Here is a 22,079-nt window from a genome sequence, read left to right as displayed (position 1 = left end):
TACAGCCGGAGCTTATCCCGGTTTCCGTAGCATTAAGCGATTAGGAGTATTGCTACTCCCCCCAGGATGGGATGCTAGTCCATCGCAGGGTTACCCCCCAGCAGTAAATTCGCCGGTACCCATTTGTACACCTGGGTGGAGAGAGGCACTGTGAGAGTAAAGTGTCTTGCCCAAGAACACAACGCAGCGCCCTGGCCAGGCCTCGAACCCGGGCCGTTCGACTCGGAGTCGAGCGCGCTAACCATTAGGCCACCGCGCCTCCTTTCTTCAATGAGTAATTATTAATTGAAAAGGATAGGTGTAAAAGAGACTATAAACTGCGAACAATTATTCAATGCGATAAATATATATTAAAACATATGCACGCCTACAAGTGCTAGTTTATGTGGGTGGTAAAAATGTCGTATCGCTGAGAACGAAAACTATTTGCTTGTTTCCGTTATGCTTATATTACTTATTTAGGGAAGGGGGCGTATTAGACCCTATTAGTCGCCCCCTTAATCCGCCCTTAACTGTTTTCACTTGTCTCGGATGTTCAGAAGCTAATTTTCGTCTGTTCTTTTGAAACGAGTTTGGTTCCCTACTATTTCACTTATACGAGTCTTTGCACTTATTAAGTGCAATTCCTTGAAGTCATGAAACAAGCATGTTATTTTAGAGTTATTAAATTACATTATGCGTTATGAAATTTGTTAAATTTGGCGTTAAAAAATGTTGCATTTTTTTTTTATTTTTTTTATATTTTTTTTATTTTTTTTTTTATTGAGAACAACAAATTTTCTTACAATACTAACAATACTTACAATACCACAAATTACTTAAACAAAACTAACATTACTTACAATACTAACATTAACTACATTACTTACATTTACTAACAGTACAAGAAAACATTGTTAACAATACTGACAATACCTTATATCCTAATAAAATACTGGTGTTACCTACCATATTAACATTACAAAACTTACAATACTATCTAATTTACAATACTGTATTTGCTTATTACTTATTTAAATCTACATATATATTTCTCTCTTTTTTTTTTCTTTTCTTTTTCTTTTGTTTTTTGCTATGCTTTCAGTGATACTAACAATGCCTCATGCCACAATTACAGTGCAAAAAGGAAAAAAAAAAAAAAAAAACAGCAGAAAAACTATGCATGTATACAAATAACAATGACGCTACAGCAACTACTTAGTAAAGGAAACAGTCGACTAGATTAAATTTTTCAAAAAAAAAACTACATAATGGCTAGACGGATCTATAAATAAATTTCACATTTGAAAAAAAACTAAACCAACACTTGGTTTACAGAAACTAGATTGGTGGATAATTCAAACGGATAAAACATGGAGATAATTTATAGGGAAAAATGTGTAGAGGAGATTAACAGAGAAACACCTTCCACTTGTTTGTGAAGGCGGTCAAACGATTACTATGCAAAGCTATTTGTTTTTCAATTTGAATAATGGAATTCAACTTACTCAAGAAAACAGACAAACAAGGAGGCGCTCCGCCTAATTTCCGGGAGTAAAGATGATATCTCGCAATTAGAAGCACAAGATCAACGGCTGTGTTAGTCGGGATTCTTAACAGCCCCATCAAATGGAGATCTGTGAGAACAAACTCAGTCCCAAAGCCTTTTTGAAAGAGAAATTGTTTAATATCTTCCCAAAAACATTGCGTTATGGGACAGTTCAAGAAAAGATGGATGATAGTCTCTGTTTGTTTTGCACAGAAGCAACATTTATTTGAAGGTATAAAATTGATTCTCTGCAGAAAATCATTCGTGGCAATCCTCCGATGTAAGAATTTAAAATGGAAGGTTCTTAATTTGGTGGACGCCGTACAATTAAAAGCAATTGTGTATGCTACTTTCCAGTCTACCTCACAGTCGTTCTGAACAAAATGTTGCATTTTACGTTAACAACTTAAATTACATTTTGCGTTAGTATTACATTTTGCGGCGATTATTATATTTTGCCGGGTTTAACACTAATTACTAGTTGTACCTATCGGTAAGTGCCAACGAGCGAAATACTCATGTTTGTTCATAAGAACAGATATTGAATGGTTTTTGATAGAACTACATTGTATTTTAGGTAATATGCAATAAAAGGGCTATTTCTCTGGTGTTCATAAATGACACAGGCTTGATAGCATGCGTAGCAGGTGCCGTAGTTTCCAGCGCGCGTATTCTCGCGATCGCGCGCTCTTTTAAACACACTAAAAAACGTACACAGATGTCTGCTACGCTAACTTGAATGGTCAAGGATTATTTGGAGACAAAATTTTTATTCAAGTTAACATTACATTTGCTGTTAGAAGCAAACAACTTTTGACTTTCTTGTGTGTATGACATGCAGTAATTTTAGTGAATTGGCTGAATTGATGTTATTCCTACGCGGAGCGAAATGCGTGCCAAATAAAATATAAACGGTATTTGATTTGGAATAAATCATCGGTCAAAAATTACTATTAACACAATCAACACTAAAAGGAAGCATTTACCCGACTTCAGCATTCTCATAAGTCAAGAAAACTCTATTTGAAGTCAACAGTCCGCTTTTGATTTTCATGTCTCTCTTCGATCGTAAATCAAAGGACTCCAAAGTCGAAAGATTATTTCATCGCTTTGAAGACCTTGATGTCCATTTTTTCGGCAGTCGAATATTCTGTAGGGTATTCTCTTTCGATTTATAGTTCCCTAAAGGTGTATTTATCGGTAAAGGGATGAATGACCACATTGAAAATTTTAACAGCGAGCCGCGTGGACGCCATTTTGGTCATTTGCTCTTTAGCAAGGAGTGAGAGACTGGGAACCAGTTGGGAAGAACAATACAACCCAAATATGGGGTTTACTTACACCCAAATATGGTCAAAAAAAGTCCCTTACGCAGAACGTAAGATTTTCTCTGCCTATACACTCATACGCACACGGCTCTATGATTCTGCCGCCTCGACAGCCTCACCTCTTGGCTCGGCTGTCTCGTTGGCAATAAGGTTCTCTAATCTTTTAAGCTGAACGCCCGTAGAGATAAACTAAAATTTAAAATAAATAAGAATAGAAATTTGATTTTTCTCATTGACATCAGAACTTGAGATACACCAAAGTAAAGGATTTATAGACAAGAATGTATTGATATTAACCCTGGATGATCCTCAAGGCGGTGGCAGTGGTGGAGCTACACTAAATGCGTTATTGGTAGTTACAGAGCTTCTCAGTGCTAAAGCCGGTTTTCAGGTTTGTACAAATACGCATCATACAGTTTTAGAACAAATAAAGCCCTTTTGCTGCTTTTGGAGCCTGGTGCAAAGACTGGCGCTTCACTCCGGGTTTTGGTAGCAGGAAGCGGATGGATGAGATGTTAGCGCTAGTCTATCACAGCATAACTCGTCAGCTGGTATTGCTGACTTGCAACGGACATCACGGCGTCCATGCTGGGGGACAAGAACAAAGTGTTTCCCTCCGCTGGGAATGTAATTTTTTTATTATTCACATTTTGCGAATATTTATTTTATTGTTTTGATCCCCAACATGGCCGCTTTGTCACGTGGTTGCAAGACAGCAATGCCCATTAAAGGGACTATGTCACGGCTAATTTAATTTTATGTTATAAAATTTTGTCAAATATTCGCTATGAAACTAAATGTTTGCAAAGAAATTAATTCTATGATTCTATATGAAAAAAAAACATAGCTTCATTGCAGCCAAATGTGTCTTCCAGGCGTTATTATTTAAAGTTACAAGCATACAGGATTAACTTTGAAAACTGTTCCGCCGGACCATATTTCAAAAACCCACATCGCAATCTGTTTCAATCTTCGTCGCTTTTGGCCATCCGTTCCTTCTTTTGTATCTGCTGTGTTATTGAAATGTTCCTTCACTGTTTTTAAAGGGTATTTTATACATTTAAACGAATTTGATGGACATTTCCTATGCGCCTATGTTTGGCTTAAAACCGTGACACGGTCCCTTTAATACACCGGACTCCGGTTCACCGGAATTGCAATTGTGTGCAATCTTTTTACCCATATTCCCCGTACATGCTCTATTATTAGGCATATAGCCTATAAATGGCACGGTTAGAACGTAATTAGGTTTTGTACCAGCCGATTTTTTAATTGACTAGCAAGAAGACTCTAGTAACCTGATCTAACTGGAATATATATATATATATTTTCAATCGTACTTCACTTGTTTTCCCCGCGCTTCTTTGCCAATGGTATAAATTAAATTTGCTTCGAGTTTTAGTTAATTTGCCCGCGGCTGGTACTAATTGGCTGCGGATAACTTTGGTTTAAGCTTTAGGGAAGAAAATAGCTGTTTTTTTTTTTTACAAAACCACTGGAAAAAAGTTCCTCAGATTCTTTAATGTTAACTGTTTGACTCACTTGACCGCTTTTATATTTTAGGTCATCACTCAAAGTGTTTTGGAGAATGCAAATATTCTTATAATGCATATGGTATGTATTCCTGCACGTTCAATGTATGAGACCATTTTAGGATCTGGAGTGAAGATCGGGCCATAGACGACAAAGAAGGGCCTAACTGGAAAAAACTGTTTTGCTGGGAAATTATTGTAGCTTCGTTAACCTTACACTGCGAAAACAAGAGTGAAAGCATCTTTAATTGGTGAAACGTTCTTTTTTCCCCCTCACATTTCAGGGAAGTGATTTTCCATTCAGCCCTTGTGGAAGATTCTTCAACACTCTACCAGCTAAACACGCAGATGAATCCAAACAAAATCTGTGTGATGCTCTGGTGTCTAATTTTGATGTTGTGCTCAATATTCTGTCAGAAACGGTGAGCCTTTGCACGCAATATTAATAGTTAACCAGATAACTTATCTTAATGAAGATGAAGTATTCAACATGACACGAGCATGGCACAAAAAAAAAATTCTGAGTCCCCGACGGGAATCGAACCCATGGCCTCCCAGATACCGGTTGGGCGCTCTAACCACGAATCTCTCGTAGCTCAGTTGGTATCTGGGAGGCCTTGGGTTCGATTCCCGTCGGGGACTCAGAATTTTTCTTTGTCCCATGCTCGTGTCATGTTGAACACTTTATCTTCATTATATTTATCACCGAGCTTAAAATTTACCATCTTTATTATTTACTACAACTTATCTTCATACTCCAACCCTACTAATTCTACCACTTAAACTTGAGAGGTGAAGCTTTAGTTTGGTATGGTTATGTGTATAAGCTTAGCAATCGATTCATAAAACGTACGATACAAAAAACTTCTTAACAAGTCATGTGCAAAATCAAACCAATGCTCAACCAAACAACCAACCAACCAACCCAACCCATTTCAACCAACCAACCAACCAAATTACCAACCAACCAACCAACCAACCAACTAACCAACCAACCAACCAACCAACCAAAACAACCAACCAACCAACCAACCAACCAACCAACCAACCAACCAACCAACCAATTGCAACCAACCAACCAACCAACCAACCAATCCATCGACCAATCCGTCCTTCCTTCTGTCCATACATACATCAATCGCTATATTTGTGTTGTTGTCCGTTTCGCTTTAGTTATCAGTAAATGCTCCTCCTGGAGTGTGGATTTGCAGTGCAGATATGATGCCATCAATCGCTCCTAACACAAGTAAGTCATTTCAGGAGATATTTATCCCGTAATCCCAGGTATTAAATTGTTATAAGACATACCAACCATTATCAACTTACCGCGGGGTATAAGAATGTGCGTAATTTAGTGAGCACTGAAAATTTATCATAAACAAGAGCAGTCTTTGACTTGCTGCAGTTTTCTAAATCGATGTCTTATACAGTTGCTGTGTGCAGTCTGAATCGGACCAACTGATCCAGACCGCCAGAGCGTATCCCGGTTTCAGTAGCATGAAGCGACTAGCAGTATTTCTACTCCCTCCTGGATAGGATGCTAGTACATAGCAAAGTTCCCCTACCATTCAATAGCCCGGTCCTATTATATACACCTGGGTGGAGGGAGACACTGTCAGAGAAACTGTTTTGCCCAAGGACACAACACAATACCCCCAGCCAGGGCTTGAACCCTGACTCCTCGATCTGAATTCCAGCCCGCTAACCATTAGGCCACCGGGCCTCATTTCACTCAAGGAATTGACTGGAAGCAGCATTCCGATGGAATCACAATGATACTCTCTCAAGAAAATGTACATTACGCAAAGGATCACGGGGTTGTCAAGCTTGGAGGGCAGGTGAGGATTTGTTGAAGCGTAGAGATGATAGCAACAGAGGCTACATTTCACTCTGTTTAGCTATATTTAATCCAAGAAACTATGTTGGGTTGGGCTTGAACTGACGAGATTAATTTTTCAGAGGTGTCTTTGTTGACAAATGGTCTATGTTAAAAAAACATAATTTTTAACTTATCTGTCACCTTAAGCTGAGCATCCTTAACTTAAAACTCGATAAAACGCAAAGGGATCGAGGATTTTAGATGGGTAAAAGTATAACGTTTACCATTCATTTATTGACGGACAGGAATGTATTTAAACTGAAAAGATCGTAGATGTACCGTTACTACATAAACGTGCCTCTTTTGCCATGTTTTCTTCTATTTTAATAGAGTAATGTCAAAGACATCATACTCAGAGAAGAAGAAGATGCAATAAGAAGCTGTGTTCTCGACAATGGCAAAGTACCAGTGGTAGGTTGAAAGTTTTAGAAGAAAAGTTGCCTTGTTTCATATGTTTGGTGTAAAACACTGGACTTGTAACGTTGATGGCATAATTGTTTGTTTGATTGATTGATTGATTGACAGGTCAGTGGCATTGTGTTTATAAATACCAAAGTCGCATCAAAGATGTTGGGTCTTCACCTGCATCATCCTCTGGATGCCTGTACTTATTATGGCCTGGATAATGGAGCAGAGCCTATTCGGGTATGTACTCAACAAAGATCCTAAAGATATTAAAACAGGCAGTAGCAACAATTCGTTAAAAAAAACCCTAACGGATCACGTTAATATTAACTTACACAGTTGTCAATGATCTTCGACATTCTCCTCTGCTTGGCTGAGGATGTCACTGAGTCAGACTTTGTTTGTGGCGAAAGAAGAGGCTCATTTGGGCACAGCACTTGGCCAGGAACAAACAACAGTTCGCATCGACAGACGATGCTGATGAGGAGCGCAAGAGCCATGTTGTGGAAGATTCTCAGGGGAGTTCATCTGAAAGGAGGTTCGTTTTCTTGTGTGTTTCTTAATGAGACGTTTGTTGGTTGTATTGTGCTGTTGCTTTTGGCCCATAAGTAGAATAGCTGTATTTGATAAAATGAAATGAAAAAGAAATGGAGCTAAATTTAGTCCCTCTGGATTCAATTTATAAATAGCTTATAACCCCTCCTCCCACCAAACAAAAAACAAGAAAAAAGAAAGGAAAAATGATACATCGTCAAAGTCGAGAAAACTCGCAATAATAAGAAATATTACCGAGTCGTAGAATCGGTCAAAGGTGTCTGGAGCTAGTGCAATATTCTTAAAAGATCTGAAAGAGACTGTCGCCATACACTTTTGTCTTTTCATACAATATACACTCCACACTAGTGAAATGACATATGCAACTGTGACCTGCAGAGTCTGATCATAAATAAGACTGACTTTTTTATTTTTTGACAGCTGTGCTTGAAAATGGAACGTTTGATTACATGAAGCCTTCCGCTGAGTGTTACAGAAGACAAATGCTCCATAGTGTCAAATTACTCAATTTCAGTGGAATGTCATTTGATTGCAACGGGCATACGCATGTATCGTTATGTAAGGTATGTGTGAAGTGTCCTCTCATTTCACATAGGACAGATAGATAGATAGATAGATAGATAGATAGATAGATAGATAGATAGATAGATAGATAGATAGATAGATAGATAGATAGATAGATAGATAGATAGATAGATACAAAGAGATAAATTATGTAAAAGGGCTTACATTTTCTGTGTCTGGGGAACTTAAAAAATAGTTCGAGGATACTTTAGGAGAATGTCCAATCCAGGGGAAAATAGGTAAACTTTAAAAGAATAGTTCTATATGGTTTTTCACATTAACTTTGCAAATTGCTTCCCAATAATCATTCGTTCTTGTTTAGAGTGGACGTGATGGTACTGACATAGGACGCTCCTCTGTTGTGGTTAACTCGATCGTGGAAGATGGCATCAAGATTGGGAAGGATTCAGTGGTATCGCACTGTCACTTAAAGGTTAAGTTAAGTCTGTGTCCGAGCCAAGTGGCCCATACAGCCGGAGGTTATCCCGGTTTCCGTAGCATTAAGCGACTAGGAGTATTGCTACTCCCCCTGGATGAGATGCCAGTCCATCGCATAGATTACTACCCCAGCAGTTAATTCGCCGGTACCCATTTATACACCTGGGTGGAGAGAGGCACTGTGAGAGTAAAGTGTCTTACCCAAGAACACAACGCAGCGCCTCGGCCAGGACTCGAACCCGGGCCGTTCGGCTCAGAGTCGAGCGCGCTAACCATTAGGCCACCGCACCTCCCACTCACTTGAAGGTTGATAGATTGTATTTACATGTATTTTTTGTCGATTTTTTTAAAAAATTAGGATTTAACATTAGTGCTTTAGCTAGCTCTGTGTTAAAGTTGGGCGAATAGATAAAGTTTCGGGCGATATTTTTTTATAAGACAGTTAAGCTAGCGTTTATTATCTTTGTTCATTTTTGTTTGTCATTAGTTGTTTGACTCGCCCAACTATAATACGCTGATCAAAATACAGATTGAAGTCAGTGCACGTTTAATTAGACATCAGTATTTTATTTATTTCAGAGAAATATAAGCTTTGGATCTGGATCCATATTAATAGGTGTTTCAGCCAATGACATGGAGGTGAGGTGATTCTAAATGTTGAACCTGAAAAGTGTGATTTCATGTCTTCAAGACGTTTTTCCTATTTAGAAACTCGATAATCTTTGTGGTCATACTATTATTTACTTGTAGAATCTTCCATCGGGCCTCAGCTTTCTTAGCGATTTGTGCACAATGTGCTTCAATGTATCTCTTCCAAGACTGAGTGTTACATCACAGAGGGTGATGGTTGTTTTCGGCGTTTATGATGATTTGCAGGTGAGCTATCTTGAGTTATTTATAAATACGTGAATAATCAAAGGCTCCTATGGGCCAGCTCATAGATAAATGAGCCCTTCGCAAGTAACGGTCACATGGGTACAAACTCCGCCATGCTGGAGGGCAAGCTTCGCTCGGGGATATTCAAAACAAAGGAAAGTCAAGCATGACTGTTTGAGGTCGCTTTGCTTTGGATGTCCCAGCGTGTTGCTTGCCCAGGGGGCGGGGGGGGGGGGGGTACTCCGGCTTGTAAATGACGGGGATGATAGAATGGAGGCAAAACCCAGGACCCAAAAAAATCCCTGGACCAAAAATAACCCCCATAAAGATCCCTTGTCAAATTACCCCTAAATTGCCAGGAGGGGCAATAACATAACACAAAGAACACTCGTTCGTTTATTCACGATACCATTAATACGCCAAGGCATGGCACTTAAGTTCGTTTTTAATACCCTAAAAAATCCTCTATCTAAATCAAGTCACCCAAAAATTACTTGCCAAATTTTCCAACCTTAAAAAATCCCGGAATCAAAAATTTCAAACCAAAAAAATCCTTCGATCATCCCCGTCATTAACAAGCCGGAGTACCCCCTGGTTAAGGGTTGCTTGCCCTCCAGCGAGGTGTTACTTTGTACGGTGCATATGTGATCGCTAGCTGCAAAGGGCCCATTGGATTTATCCAGGTTTAACGCATAAATAAAACGTTTAACAGAATGTAGTGAGTGCCATTGATTGAGGCCCATTACTAAACCTCATTGAAAACGATAGTTTAAATACCGTGGTGCAATCGAGACAAAAATCGAGCAGCTATCTTGTTTTTGCGCATGTAGATGCCGTATACCGCCCTAAACAGCACGTTCTGTAACACGTCATGGAAGACGTTTTTGGATAGAACAGGTATAACTCCAGAGGACGTTTGGATTGGAGTGGTAAGTGCTCTGTTCTTTTACTGTTAGAAAAACCTATCACAGTGACAGACAGCACTTTTCCTGCAAATATTACAGAAAAATTTTTTCTAAAAGGGCGCGGGAAACCAGTCTATATTAATGCATTGCCCTCTGTTTTTTGCTTTTTAGCCTGAGCAAGATAGATGTCTTTGGAATGCCAAGCTTTTCCCTGTTTACCCAAACGAGGCTAGGGAAAACAACACAAGCAATATGTTGTGGCTTATCATGGCTACATCAAGCGGCAGAAAGTCTAACCATAACATCACGGATGCAAACCTCGACATCGTTAACCAGTCAAACACAAATAGTATTTTCTTGTTCGGAAGCCGATCTTATGGACTTCAGGATCTCATTCAAAGGTATCTGCCTGTGGGGAAAGGGTCCAGGGCTCAATGATAATACAGTAGTTGGCTCCAGGGCTCCTTTGGCCATTGCATTGTACTTTAAGGGTAGAAGAATCGAGAATTTTTCTTGGCATTAAGAAAAAAGACAAAACAATATAAATTCCTTTAGGACTCCAGTCTCCCATTTCCACCCTCTTCCTTTGGGACTGCAAAAGCCTGGAAACCGATACAATGATATGTCTTACCACCATGGATAGTAACTATCCATGCTTACCACATTGCAACGATTTCACGTGTCATTGTTATGACCTTTTATTGTCAACTGATGTCGAAATGATCTGTATTTTTTTTCAGGTGGCGTTCTTCCCTGAGGTTATCTTTAAAAGAAATTCTGTCATTAATCGACTTGACAGCCGAGTTTGAATGGAAAAAGAAGTTGTGGTTTGAGATTGGAAAGGCGCAAGTCGAGAACACGTTAAAAAACTGTAGGAATGATTGTCTTTTGCCTTTCTTTAAGAGCTGCGTGAAAGAGGGATTTGAAAAAGATATCTTGGAGATTTTAGATCAAGGTAACCAAAAGTATTGCTCAGTGTGGTATGACAATGTTTTATTTTTATGGAGACAGGCTTTGTTTTTCAAAGTTCGTGAGGTATAAAAGGTTAGAAAAAATAAATTGGCGAGTATTTGCACTGAAAACGCCGTGCGTCCGTCTACTAGAACTTCGTAACCAGAATAATACATTTCTTACGGTCATTCCAAATAATCAAAAAATAGTCTAATTTAGAATTATCATTTAATAAATATTTTGCTATTAATTGGAACTTTGCCCTGGGTGTGGCCGTTTATTTTATTTATAACAAGCATAAAACGGTTTCGATTATACACAAGAAAGTACTGATCAATACCTTTCATTTGAATGGTCACAAACTAGGGTTTCATCCACAGACTTAAAAGTTAGAATGAACAAAAGATAAAAATAACAAGACGGTTGTTTCCATTCCTCAGTTGCATCCGGCTCCATCTCTCCAGGCGTGGCTGCACGGACTCTGGCGTGTATTGCTGACGTGTTAGGTGCGATGGCAGGAGAGAGAGCTGGGCTGAGAAGTGGTCCGGCTCGCAATGAATCCTGGATGCCGGCACTACAGTTTCTTGAGGTACGCGATAAAGGTCGATAAAGACAAAAAAGTCATACGTTTCTTCATTCTTCCACTACTAAAGTAAAAGAAGATCAAAAGTTGTAGTGTCAGTTGATAAATCGATAGCTGAAAAATCTGTATGAAAATTAATTGTCATCGTGACTTGTGTCTGTGTAAGTGTTATCTGAGAAATGGCCCAAAAAAAATTGAGAACAAGCTTCTTCATCCGGCCTTCATTTTCTTTGGTAAAATGTTGTGAATTCTTAGATATACTGCGGGCTCATTTTTATTTTCATTTAGAAAGGAAACATACCTGCTGGAGTGAAAGCTCTCGCTGAGGAGCGATCAAGATGGCTTGACAGGTAAATTGATTTTTTTTTATGTGACAGGCATGCAGAGTATGTGTGGCAGGTAAAATAAATGTTTAGCACATGCATAACACCTAGTTGTTGGTAATTAACAGACCTGATCTGCTGATTCGAGCGGCGCGACATTATGAAGGAGCGGAACAGATTCTAAGAAGACAGGCAGTTCTCACAGCCAGACAGGTGCGTTACCATGGTTACAATAATTGGTGTTACGATTAAATCAGTTTTCAATTGAGTGTCGTAAAACCAAAACGAAAGTAATTACTCTGGCCAATCACAAAGGAGACAGACAATCTAGTGAACCAATCAAAACTCGAGGCAAATACATGTAGCTGGCACGAAGCGCGGGAAAACGTGCGCAAGCGAGTCACGATTGGTTTTGGTTTTAGTTCTGATTGGCTAAGAAAGTGACGCGAGATTTTTAAACCAATCACTGAGCGTAGTAATGCAAAACCAAAGCAAACGCCATTTACTTTCGACACTCAAGTGAAAACCGCTTTATGCTCTGTTTTCATTGTCATGTTAGGTTATGTTTAGAGGTTCCGTGACAACAACATTTTTAGCACGATTGATATTAAAGAATTCAGCTGCGTCCAAAACATCTTCTTTGTTATGTTTATAGGTCACTTTACTTTAAAAGCCATGAAACGAACTTATTTGAAAATTTGGTAATAGTTACCTTTCAGTTTGGGGGTGTAATGATCAATGAATCGCACGTCCATTTACCACTGATTTGGTAAAAAAAGGGATAACGGGAGTGTGTGAATCAATCAGAAAACCAGAAAATGACTAATAGCTTACGTTACAGCTTCGATTCTTAACATCTTGAATTTGACTTTTTTAGTTTTTTACAACCGAAGAATGTGAATCCCTTCCCATGGGTCACTGGGTGATAGCCGAAGCACCAGGTTAGTTTGTTTTTCGTTGCTGCCAACGTTTGTTAGGCTCTTAATTTCCAACAATGATCAAGTGAACATCCCTATTTTGAACTTGGAACTGAAAGGATTCTAGTAAAGATTGCTTGCCATTCATCTTAGCTCGCGTTGATTTATCCGGCTGCTGGACTGACACACCGCCCATCACTTACGAACACGGAGGAGCAGTGCTTACTGTCGCCATTAACTTGAATGGGAAGGTGAGACTCGAGATTTTTGCTGACAAATATTCAAATGAAAGCATTAAGTACAAGTCGTTTGCAAACATGATGAAATCTGTTAGAGTGTATTTACTTCAGTTTTGCGTTGCGAACTTTTAAAAAGAAATTAAATATGAATTTATTTATTTTTATAACTTAATATTGCCAAAAACTTTTATCATGAGCCTCTGGTTCGGGAGACAGGACGACCACTCTCCGTGCTTTTGACGTAAAATAAATTACCTTTACCTTAAGCCATGCTTTTCCTGCATCATGGCCTGACCAATCAGAACGGGTTATCTCAGTTAACCAATAGGACAGCTTTCAACAACTTTCCCGCCCTTTTCACTAAGTGCCTGTTTTTGATTAATTCGAGTTCCTAGTTTTACAAATGCGGCAGTTACTTTTAATATTTATCTAGTTTATGAGACGTCTGTTCTAAATCATAGCAATAACAAGTTCATGACTGACTAGTAATTCTCTCTTCATGCACTTACAGAAAGTAATGGGTGCCAAAGTTAGAAAAATTCACAAGTAAGTAATTCTTCTAGTATATTTGGGCATTGTGTCACAGTTCTGTAAAGAACTGTTACATTTCGCACTCTGATTGTAGCGCGGGCGACAGTACACAAAGGCCATACTTTCTCCGTGCAGTGGCCTAATGTTGAATTTACGCTATAGTTCTTGTCAGTTGTGCCTATATTAACAAATATTAATCCTTTCGTCTGCAGATTTCAAATTGTTCTCATGATTCACTCGGGAAAGCACAGAGTTAGACTTGTTTGCAATGACTTATCAGAGCTGGCAAACTACACTCAACCAAACGCGCCAGGTATTAAACTTTTATCACTGACTTGGCCACCTCCAAAAAAAATTTCCTGATTTTTCACCTTCTTACAAGATACATTCATTTTTCCCTCAGGTGCTCTACTAAAGGCATGCTTTTGCTTTCTGGACATTGTAACCCTTCCGTCAAGCGAAACATTATCTGAACAGCTGAGCCGAAAGTACCAGGCAGGGTTTGAGCTTCACACATGGTCAACCGCTCCTCAAGGCAGTGGCCTGGGCACTAGTAGTATTTTGGCGGGAGTTATCCTGGCCGCGCTGTTACGTGTCACAGGCCGTACAGCGAGCATGAATTCACTTGTCCACGCTGTGTTGATCATCGAACAGATGTTAACTACCGGTGGCGGATGGCAAGACAACGCGGGAGGACTGTTACCTGGTTTTAAGATGACTCGATCCCAGGCTTCGTTGCCTCTGAAAGTAGAAGTGGAAACATTGAATCTTCCTCAAGCAACTGTGGAGGACATGACACAACGATTAATTTGTGTTTATTCAGGAAAACCTCGTCTTGCTAAAAATTTATTACAGGTAAAGAAATTCAGTAGACACCAGTAGTGCGATCTTTTATAGAGAAATCCATTACCTGGCGAGGGAATTCCAAGTTAAATTTCACGCGAAAAATCGATATCGCACTCATCGCTTCGCGATTCGTGCGATATCGGATTTTCAAGTGAAATTTAACGTGGAATTCACAAGTCAGGTAATGGATTTTTCTTGAATCGCATAGCCTTTTTAGAATAGAAAGAAAACCCAATTTCTTTTTTTGTTTATGGCTGAATGTTGCAATTTATAACGAGCGCTCAGGAAGCCATTCCAGATCAACTGTCATGAGCCAGCGAATCGGAGTCAAGCTGAAATCTATCACAAAACTTCTTTTGAACCTGCAGGAGACACCGAACAATCGTTTTTCAACGGTTTTTTCAACGGGTTTCATACACAGACCCAAATGTTTAAAGAACCATAGCATAATAAACAGTACCGCATGTAAGTACTGCTCAATAGCTTTCATTTGAATGGTTACACACTAGGGTTTCATACACAGACTCAAAAGTTAGAACCACCTTGCACAGCATAATAATAAAACCAAAACCGCATGAAAGTAAAGTACTGCTCAATAGCATGTCAATAGCTTTGACTTGCAAAGTCACATGCACTAAGGTATCATTAGAATCCTCATTACCGACTGCCAGGTTTGACTCTGCGAGCTAGAAATGGCTTAATTTTGTGTTGATGATTCGTTTATAGGACGTGGTAAGGAACTGGTACGCAAGGTTTCCAACGATCACTGCAAACGCTGACAACTTGATAAGTAATGCGGAGGAGGCTGCTAAAGCGTTAAAGGAAGGTAATGTGAATTTACCCACATCTTACCCAACGTTTGACCCTCAGACAACTGACATAACATACGTTTTACTGCTTGAGTCCTCGTCACATGTTTGTTCGAGAAAGGACTGATTGAAAAAAAAAAAACAACAACTAAAGCCAACCTTGTGAACAAAACACTCAGTATGTAATACTAATTTTGCCAATTCTGGGAGCTCTATAGCCTGTAAACCGGCTCTGTGGTCGATGATGGGGGAAGGGAGAGCGCGCGCCGATTTCTATTCGCCCAATGCCCCACTGGGGACTCTGTTCGCAGGCTTGGTGCTCTGCTCTGTTTTAAAAATGAAAGAAGGGCCACAACAATTGTGCACAAGGAGGACGAGGAGTTGGCTTCACAAAATCCGCCACTGTGCTCCATCGTGGTCAGTACACAATAATTATTTTCTTCTTATAGTGACATTTTTTTGTTATTTTTGCCAGGAAACATGGAGAAGCTCGGTGCGTGTATGAACATTTATCGGAAACAGAAATGTATCATGAGCGCTGGTTTGTAGGTTTTTCAATTTGTGTTATTATTATCTGTATACCGCCGGGCTGCTCCACTATGAATTATTCTGTCGAATCTTGCAGGAACTGAGCCAGAGGTAATAGGAGATATGATGAAGGTGCTGGAACCATTAACATTCGGTAAGTAACTGATGGATGCTTTCAGCTTTTTGGGTACGGTTAAACACATCTGTCGTTTCTGCTACGACAACCGTTTTGTTATTGACAACTATTTTGTTGGGGAGAGTCTATTTTCAGCGCAAAAAAGCCTTTTTGACTAAATCAGATTTGTTTTTGTAATATTTTTGTCTGATTGTTGTTTTATAGTGTCCTTACTTAGTGGGAAACTGCTATATATGTTGATACTTAAAGGAGAAGTTCACTCCAGAATGACCATTTATTTTCTTTACGCCAATAAAAAGTTTATACAAAGATATGTTATTTACCAAAATTTCAGCCTCCAACGTGCGCGACAACCCTACGAAATCTTTCTTTGAAGTAGCCCAAAACTTGACAACTGAACGCCGCCATCTTGAAGCTGGTAATGTATGCGTGACGTCAAAGAGCTCAGCCTGAAGTTTGGCGGGGAAATTTAAATACTCGAAACTCCTTACTTCTTTGTATTGGCTTTTGTTTGTCAAAATGCCTGTTTGTGCAGCACCATTTTGCTCACACAGAGCTTTCAACTTTCACCGTCTTCCGATATTTAAAAGAACAATTGCTCAAAAGCGGACAAAAATATTTGTGTGTTCCGAAAACTATGTGGAAGACTGCTTCAAAGTAGATCAGAGATGCAGTCTCCTGCGTGGAAATATCCACAAAAGATAGAAAAAGCCAGACGCAATATAAACCATTTTTAAGAAATCTCCTTCTGTAACTCCCTTCAAACGACATGCAAGCGAAAGGAGGCGAAAGAATAAGGAAAGAATGGAGGTTAGCCATTTTGCTTACTGTGTTTTCTCAAATCAAACACCTCCGGCGTTTATTTCAAACTTGGCGGGGTCCGGTGTTTATTAACGAAGTGCAATTTTCTGTTATTTTTTCATTCCCGAGAACCACGATTTTTCTCGCCGTCCCGGCCGACAAACTGCTCTTGGGTCTCCGAGGATGATTTTTACCAAAGTAACGGTATTGCATTCGGCACGTGCATGTTGCAAACAAGATTTGTTACAAACCGAACTGCAGAACATAAACAACCAATGAGTCCATAAACGGCAATGTCGCCAACGTCCTCCGCAGTTATAAACGTTCACTCTTATAAACAACAGTGCGTCAGTCATGACAACACGAACGCGAACATTGCTCTTTCATTTTGTTTACAGCATCCATCCTAGTTATTTTACGCCGGACTTTCCTTGAACATTATAAAAAAATTACCAAAGAAGCAAACCGTACCAGTTTGTCGTAGCAGTGCTATTTAAGAGAATATATTTACTTGTTTGCTCGACCGCAAATAAACGCCGGGACCTCGATCAAACGTCCCCGGTGTTTATTTAAAAGTTAGTATTTTTGACCCGACGTTTATTAATACGAAGCCGGAGTTTAATCGGTGACCCGCGTTTACTCGAGCAAATACGGCGACGGCAAATAATTACAGCATGAACAAAAATTGACTTAAATTGGCAACAACACTTCTCAGAATAGAAATAACAAAACAGGCTAAGTTGTTAAAAATTTTGGATGCAATGACTGGGTTGTACATGTAAATAATTATAGAAGGAGAAAATGACAGAGAAAATGATACAAACAAGTAATAAGTTAAGTTAAAATTTTGCTTGATCTAAAATGAAATAATTCAAACATTTCTAGCTCAGTCAGTCAACTACAAAAATGACATAAAGTTCACTTTGGGAGTTGCGACCTTATATTTGATCAAGAAGAGTTTCTCTGGTTGATTAAAAGTCCTCCCTAAAATCAACTAAAAAGTGAATTAACATAAACACATCGTTGGTTGGTATTGCGTCTGGCTATTTCTTTTTTGTGTGTGTAAGTATTTTCACGTAGGAGACTGTATCTGTGATCTTCTTCAAAGCAGTCTCCCGTATAGTTTTCGGAACACACAAATATTTGTGTTCGCTTTGGCAGTAATTTTTCGTCGCTACCCATTCTTATTGAGTAATTTTTCTTTTAGATATTGAAAGACGGCGAAATGATTTGTGTATCTCAATTATATTTTGACAAACAAACGCCACTACAAAGAAACAAGGAGTTTCGACTATTTAAATTTTCCCGCTAAACTTCAGGCTTGAGCTCTTTGACGTCACGCATACATTACCAGGGTCCAAAATGGCGGCGTTCAGTTGTCGAGTTTTGGGCTACTTTAAAGAAAGATTTCGTAGGGTTAAAGCGCACGTTGGAGGCTGAAAGTTTGGTGAATAACATATTTTTGTGTAAACTTTTTATTGGCGTAAAGAAAATAAATGACCATTCTGGAGTGAACTTCTCCTTTAAATAAAGCTTTGTGCAAAACAGAAAAAATATATACTAGTTATGCAACGCTTTCGAGTGGTATACTATGGAATATCCCACGAGTCACTTGTATTTTCTCGGTATACACACGAGAAAGTGTTGTGTAACTATTTTATACCATGCCATAGAAAATACGCTTACTAAATTTCATCGAGAATAAGATCGCAGCGCACGATGGGAAGGTTGGGTTGAATACCGTCGAATATACAACGGCTTTCCTGTATTCTGATTGGCCGTATTTTCTATGGCATGGTATAAATAACGATATGTAACGACGGAAGACAAAAATTTTACAAAGTAGAATTAAAGGAGAAGAGGGCCATTTCAAGAGCGAGCGCTATCATATGTGTAACTTGGTATTTTCTAACAAACGAGCCTTTCGTTTTCAAGTTTGTCCACAATGACATCCATTTTATCCGTTGCCCGCACAGCGGTCAAACGTCACGCGGGTGCCCAGATTCTGTGCAATTTCCGCCGAAATTCTCCATACAAAGTCTTAGATTTTTCGAAAGCTTTCGCTTTAAAGCCAAAAGTTAACGCTGTCCCTGGATGGAAAGTTAAAGTTTATGTTTGTTTTGCAAACCGAAATATAGGGCAAAGTTTTTTTCAATATATTCTATTTTTTTTTCTTTTTATCCACTCTGTTTATTTTTGACCGCATTAGCCGTCAGGATCAGTTTGCCGTCTATATTTTCCGTTTTAACTGACTGATCCAGGTCAGGTCTTCAATAGATCGGGCACCACTCATCGATTTTTCGCTGTGATATTGCAGTGTTTTATTATACGCAGCTTATGGATGGGAAATTTGATAATTGATCTCCAGTGAGTAACCCAGCTTGAAATTTTTTTTCACCGAATTTCCTACAAGAGTTTGCACACTTTCGACTCAAATTCTTAGAAAAGTTCGAGGCGCCGAAAACCGGGGGTGACGTCATTATTTTGCGTTTGACCGCTGTGAAATCCTTGCCATAATTAATCATTCTCACTAGTCGTAATGGGTTCCTGCCTTTTGTTTAGTACTGTTCTGTAAAATCAGATCGGATATTGATACGTTTCGTATGACACAGATGTGGTTTAAACCATCTCACAATTTGATAAATAGTCACACTAGAGTAGTTTTCATTTGACTGTTGTAAAACCAAAACCAAAGTAATTACTCTGGTCAATCACAAAGGACACAGACAATCCAGTGAACCAATCAAAACTCGAAGCAAATACATGTAGCCGGCACGAAGCGCGTGGAAACGTGCGCGAGCGAGTCACGATTGGTTTTGGTTTTAGTTCTGACTAGCTGGGATTTTTAAGCCAATCACTAAGCGTAGTAATGCAAAACCAAAGCAAACGCAATTAACTTTCGACACTCAAGTGAAAAGCGCTTTACCTTGTGTTGTTTAATACCCATGTAGGTACCTCTACTTGGGGTGACTTAATGCTGTTTCTGGTATACGTACAGAGCCGGTGACTTACAACTGCCCTAAGGTTCCAGTTTTATTTCTATTTGCACTTTTTCGCTTGTGATCGATGTTTCCATCACGCAAACAATAATTCGCATCTTGTACAAATCTAATAGTAAAGTAGTTAATTTTATTATATGCATTTTGTCATGTGCGCCTATTTTGATATTCCAGGACAAACTCTCACCGGAGCTGGAGGGGGAGGTTTTCTTATGCTTCTTACTAAAGAACCTAACATGGCAGACAAAGTGAGAGCTGTGATACAGAGAAACAAGGTACTTGCGCCACATGACATCATTTGTACATCAACGTTTTCTTTAGATTTGTCGTACTTACTTAGGCCCGGGTTCAGACGCCGATCTTTTCATGAGCCGAACTTAATTCCTTGAATTAAGTACATGAAAAGATCGGCGTCTGAATCAAATTAGAACGGCCATTTCAATTTGGAACGGCTCACCCGTTCAGTTCCCGCCTGGCTTGGCCGAAAATTTCGCCTGTGGAACGCCTTTGGAACGACTTTGATTCAGACGCCGTACTTTTCATGTGCCGATCCTAACTCATAAATTATTATAATGTATTTTGACTGGTTTTATTGGAACTATTAGGAACGGCCTCGGAGCGGCCAAAAAGTACGGCGTCTGAATCAAGAGGCGTACTTTTGTCAATTTGGGTCGGTCCAAATTCGAATTGAGTTCGGCTCATGAAAAGTACGGCGTCTGAACCGGGCCTAAGAACCCTCTTTGATATCAATATAAATTGGTGCTTTTGTTTTGGCAAATCTTCTTGGAAAACCAGAAGAAAAATTACAGAAGGTAGATTTTGCTTCGGAAAAATGGAAATTCACGGGATCAAATAGTCATTGGATGATAATTCAATTCGGACTGTGATGGTCTGTTGTGGGATAGAAAAAACCAGAGCAGATTTTGAGACCTAAATAGCGGCAACATTGAGGTTTGAGAAAGGTAAAAGGGTTCTTTGAACCAAGCGGAGCCCCGTTTGGGTACAATTCAAGGTCTATACTGGGCATTGCAAACCGCTTTTGTTTTGTCTGTTGCTGTAATTTATGTTTATCTTCATTTTTCAGCGTTCAGATGAGATGGCTTTGTACGACGTGAATGTAGACTGGGACGGATTGACTGTGAGAGTAGAAGAACCTTTGCATCATGGACTTGCACGGAAGCTACCGACACACACACCAAGCCCAGGGCTTGCTTGACCACTCACTTAGATTCTGACATGCGTAGAAGATGGTTAATTTGCGCTATCATCCTCGTACCCAAGGTCTTCAGCGGTCTGGAAACGAGCAACCCTGGAAAGTTTCGATTTGAAGTCCGAAAATAACGGACTTCCGGTTAAATTGCGCATGCCTTGCTTTCCAAAGCATCACCATTCGTGTCCCCAGAGGCCGCGATCCTTCTGGTCAGCAACAGTGGTCGCGATCCCTGGTGCTGACCAGAAGGATCGCCGTCTCTGGGGACGAGAATAAAGCGTGACCAACGAACTTTTCCGTGTTTTACTTCCGGCCATTTTTATTGTTTTTATAGCCAATCAGATTCGATCCTGCAACGGAACTTTCGAGAGTCACTCGTTTCGTCAAGCTAGCTTGCGCAGTAAGGAACGAAGACTCGAGTTACGAGAATGCAGTGCTTACTTGACCATGTACTCACTAAAGCCTGGTTTTAACTAGCGACGCATGCACAAGCGCAAGCACAAACACAAGCACGCGAACAGGAAAAAATTAGCCTTGTACTTGTGCTTGACACAAGTTCAAGCATAAGCATCAACATTCAATGTGTTTGTGCTTTTGCTTGCGTCGAAGCCGTATTCACGGTGAAATTAAAGCTGTTATCCTTACGCTTGTGCTTGCGTCGCTAGTGAAAACCAGGCTTGAGACTCTTACATGCGCAGAAGATGGTTTGCGCTATCTGAAATTTTTTTGGGGAATTTTAAGGCGATCAACGTCCGAATGCAGTGTACATGTTCTACGGTGTTCGGTTAAGTTTTGTATTTTGGTTCGAATTAATTACGCAATTTTCCAATCTTTATCATATTACTACTTTACATTACAAGGCACACAGAGTCTCTCGCCCAAATTGCATTCAGATAATTTTACAGTCAAATATATTAAGTTATTCAATTTTAAATAAAACTAAAAGGATCCTACAGAGTGTATAATAGAAACCGGTTTATATGTACATTTAGTTCTAGTTGTATGTGAATTCAAATCAGCCATTAAGAACAGCTTGCGCTACTTTTGTATGTTAAAATGAATTGAAATAAAATGGTATAGATAAAACTGTCTTGTTTGGTATCCTGCTTTTTTGCCTTTGATCTTGTTTCAATCAATCAATTAATCAATCAATCAATCAATCCAATCAATCAATCAATCATTATTTTATTGCAACC

At 39.4% G+C, this 22,079-nt stretch overlaps 1 protein-coding gene across 1 annotated transcript in view; it reads left to right on the top strand.

Annotated features, from left to right (window-relative positions):
- LOC144648108 (L-fucose kinase-like) overlaps positions 1 to 21,831 on the top strand; it is a 34,190-nt gene extending 12,359 nt beyond the window's left edge. Inside the window, exons 3-29 of the mRNA XM_078507743.1 lie at positions 4,420 to 4,470; positions 4,673 to 4,810; positions 5,562 to 5,634; positions 6,126 to 6,226; positions 6,598 to 6,678; positions 6,793 to 6,912; positions 7,012 to 7,210; positions 7,648 to 7,790; positions 8,114 to 8,224; positions 8,809 to 8,868; positions 8,980 to 9,105; positions 9,936 to 10,034; positions 10,182 to 10,411; positions 10,751 to 10,965; positions 11,402 to 11,550; positions 11,833 to 11,894; positions 11,996 to 12,080; positions 12,745 to 12,808; positions 12,938 to 13,035; positions 13,535 to 13,569; positions 13,767 to 13,867; positions 13,958 to 14,409; positions 15,127 to 15,226; positions 15,685 to 15,750; positions 15,835 to 15,891; positions 19,848 to 19,948; positions 20,758 to 21,831. Of these exons, the coding sequence (XP_078363869.1) occupies positions 4,420 to 4,470; positions 4,673 to 4,810; positions 5,562 to 5,634; positions 6,126 to 6,226; positions 6,598 to 6,678; positions 6,793 to 6,912; positions 7,012 to 7,210; positions 7,648 to 7,790; positions 8,114 to 8,224; positions 8,809 to 8,868; positions 8,980 to 9,105; positions 9,936 to 10,034; positions 10,182 to 10,411; positions 10,751 to 10,965; positions 11,402 to 11,550; positions 11,833 to 11,894; positions 11,996 to 12,080; positions 12,745 to 12,808; positions 12,938 to 13,035; positions 13,535 to 13,569; positions 13,767 to 13,867; positions 13,958 to 14,409; positions 15,127 to 15,226; positions 15,685 to 15,750; positions 15,835 to 15,891; positions 19,848 to 19,948; positions 20,758 to 20,889 (3,249 nt within the window). The 3' untranslated portion in view covers positions 20,890 to 21,831. The remainder of the gene's footprint in view (positions 1 to 4,419; positions 4,471 to 4,672; positions 4,811 to 5,561; positions 5,635 to 6,125; positions 6,227 to 6,597; positions 6,679 to 6,792; positions 6,913 to 7,011; positions 7,211 to 7,647; positions 7,791 to 8,113; positions 8,225 to 8,808; positions 8,869 to 8,979; positions 9,106 to 9,935; positions 10,035 to 10,181; positions 10,412 to 10,750; positions 10,966 to 11,401; positions 11,551 to 11,832; positions 11,895 to 11,995; positions 12,081 to 12,744; positions 12,809 to 12,937; positions 13,036 to 13,534; positions 13,570 to 13,766; positions 13,868 to 13,957; positions 14,410 to 15,126; positions 15,227 to 15,684; positions 15,751 to 15,834; positions 15,892 to 19,847; positions 19,949 to 20,757) is intronic.
- Positions 21,832 to 22,079: the final 248 nt, after the last annotated feature.

This window comes from Oculina patagonica, chromosome 4, assembly GCF_052425735.1.
Source record: "Oculina patagonica isolate OP01 chromosome 4, crgOcupat, whole genome shotgun sequence".
In the NCBI taxonomy this organism is placed as follows: domain Eukaryota; kingdom Metazoa; phylum Cnidaria; class Anthozoa; order Scleractinia; family Oculinidae; genus Oculina; species Oculina patagonica.
This window is presented reverse-complemented; position numbering and strand designations above follow the sequence as displayed.